Consider the following 2,500-nt stretch of genomic DNA (forward strand, 5'->3'; position numbering starts at 1 on the left):
AAGACCAAGGTGAATCACACACGCAGTGGTATCCTCCATCAGCTTCAGGAAAGCCTGAAGCCTGAAGACGAGTATGATCCTGTAATGATCAGATCAGTCACCACATCCACGTAAAGACCACAGTCAACCGACTCCTCCCTCCACCCCCAAGTTGTTCCACCCGAACGATCACACTTCAGGTGGCGGCACACTAGGCTAGCATGCTACTTGCTTTTGCTATTTAGTTTGAGTCGAAACGGGTTACAGTATTCTAGGCTTCCGTAAGAACATCTCAACAATATGTCGTCTGGTTTTAGCTTCTCTTAGTTCGGCTTTCAGCTTCTCACTATATGACGAAGTAGCAAAAGCAAGTAGCATGCTATTGAGAAATGCTTAGTATGCCGCCACATTAGGAGAGACCAAGATGATGTATTATTTATTTTGAAGTTAGATATTTCTAATATTAGACCATTCCTGTACTCTAATTTCAGTGTCGTTGGCGTGCGTTCGATTCGACAGAAGATGTATTGGGTAAGTACAAGCTGTAGGTTTGGTCCATTTTTTTTTTTTTTTTTTTTTTTTTTTTTCCTCCGTGGGAAAGCAGGACGAAGAAACGAGTGTCGTCTAGACCTCAAGCCACGCCCCCTACGTCTCGTTCCCACCAATCACAGAAGGGAAAGGTTGATGACGTCATAACGTTTTAGTTTCGCTCACCTGTTTGAAAATTTTTGTGAAGATGTAGAACATTTTTGACTGAAAGGACCTGTGCTTCTATTTGTACACAAATGATTAAGATTTCATTTTTTGAATTGAGATTTGTTTTACCAAAGTCCACTGAAAGATTGACTGCTTAAAACGTATTGAGTCCCCACACGGGAGGGGAATTCAGAAAATAAATTTGAATAATAGACTAAGTTACTTGTTCTCAGAAGAAAAAAAAACATAAAATGCAATGATAGATATCTTGAAACTTGAGGAATATAATTCCACTTGAATAGTAGTAAAGAGAAGACCTACCAAGTTAGTATACATCAGGATAACTATTTCAAAGATATTTCTTATTTATCAATTTGTATTAATGTATTTACTTATTAATTTATTATTATTTTTATTACAATGTATATAAATATTTCACTGTATGAATTATCGGTTGTCATTATCATCATTTTCGTCATCAATCATCAATATCACCTGCATTACCACCATTGTTATGATTTTGGTCATGGGCAGTGTGGCCAGTATGCAATGCGCATGCGCTCTTGCTTGGAACGAAAATCGTTTTTCAAACAAAGTCGCGAAAGCTGACGCCTGATGTCTCCATTGTTTACATATTCTGCTTTCTTTATTTATTTGTTCTCATTAGTTATGTATTTATTCATTTATTGTTACTTTGAATGGGGCTAAGTTTAGAGTGCCAGATGTCGTTCGATGTAGATGTTCTCAGTTAAGTGTTTGACTGGACTTTAGTGGTTGAATATATACGAGTGCATATATATATATATATATATATATATATATATATATATGTATATATATATATATATATATATATATATGTATATATATATATATATATATATATATATATATATATATATATGTATATAATATATTTCAACAGAGCGTATCAGGACGGGGACACCGTGAGCTGCTACATAATCAACAATTTTCTTTACAATTAAATGATCAAGTTTATATAAGCCTAAATTTACTTTCATAATGATTTCAAAAGAATATTTGATAAGTCTTGTGAAACATTCTTTTGATAACATTATGAAAGTAAATATAGGCTTATATATACTTGATATTTTCATTGTAAAGGAAATTGTTGATTATGTAGCAGCTCACGGTGTGTCCCCGTCCTGGTACGCTCTGTTGAAAACCTGTCTTGTGTGAACTCACATGTTCCTGTCATGCCTATTACTTTTCTGTATTCCTTGAAAATGTCTGAATAGACGAAAACGTTCGGATCGCTGTGTCTTATTTCCCAAGTGGTTTTCTAAGATATCTTACATTCACGCGTTTTAGTGAATTGTGTTGCATATATATATATATGTATATATATATATATATATATATATATATATATGTATTATATATATGCAAAACAAACTACTAAGCACACGTGACAACAATACTTGCAGAAACCACTTGGAAAATAAAAGAAATGAATACCGAACGTTTTCGTCTATTAAGACATCATCAGGGTACAAAGGATCCTTTGTACCCTGATGATGTCTTGAATAAACGAAAACGTTCGGTATTCATTTATTTTATTTTCCAAGTGGTTTCTGGAATATATATATATATATATATATATAATCTTTTTTTTTTTTTTTTTTTTTTTTTTTGACGTGGAGATTGGTTCCGTATTTTCACACTATTATGGCTATAGTAAAAGGCACCACGCGCAAGGATAGGGAGAAACAAATAGTTGAAAGATATTTATAATTTCGAATGTATGTGTGTGTGCGTGTTATTCCCCATGGTTCTGGATCACATGATGGTCTCGTGATCGACA

The 2,500-nt window shown here is 33.7% G+C and overlaps 1 protein-coding gene across 1 annotated transcript in view; it reads left to right on the forward strand.

Annotated features, from left to right (window-relative positions):
* The window catches only part of LOC143021418 (uncharacterized), a 40,902-nt gene that overhangs the window by 4,318 nt on the left and 34,084 nt on the right, over window positions 1-2,500 (forward strand). Inside the window, exon 2 of the mRNA XM_076178865.1 lies at window positions 471-510. Within this exon, the coding sequence (XP_076034980.1) occupies window positions 502-510 (9 nt within the window). The 5' untranslated portion in view covers window positions 471-501. The remainder of the gene's footprint in view (window positions 1-470; window positions 511-2,500) is intronic.

Source organism: Oratosquilla oratoria, chromosome 42, assembly GCF_046742065.1.
Source record: "Oratosquilla oratoria isolate Oo_2021 chromosome 42, ASM4674206v1, whole genome shotgun sequence".
Classification (NCBI taxonomy): Eukaryota; Metazoa; Arthropoda; class Malacostraca; order Stomatopoda; family Squillidae; genus Oratosquilla; species Oratosquilla oratoria.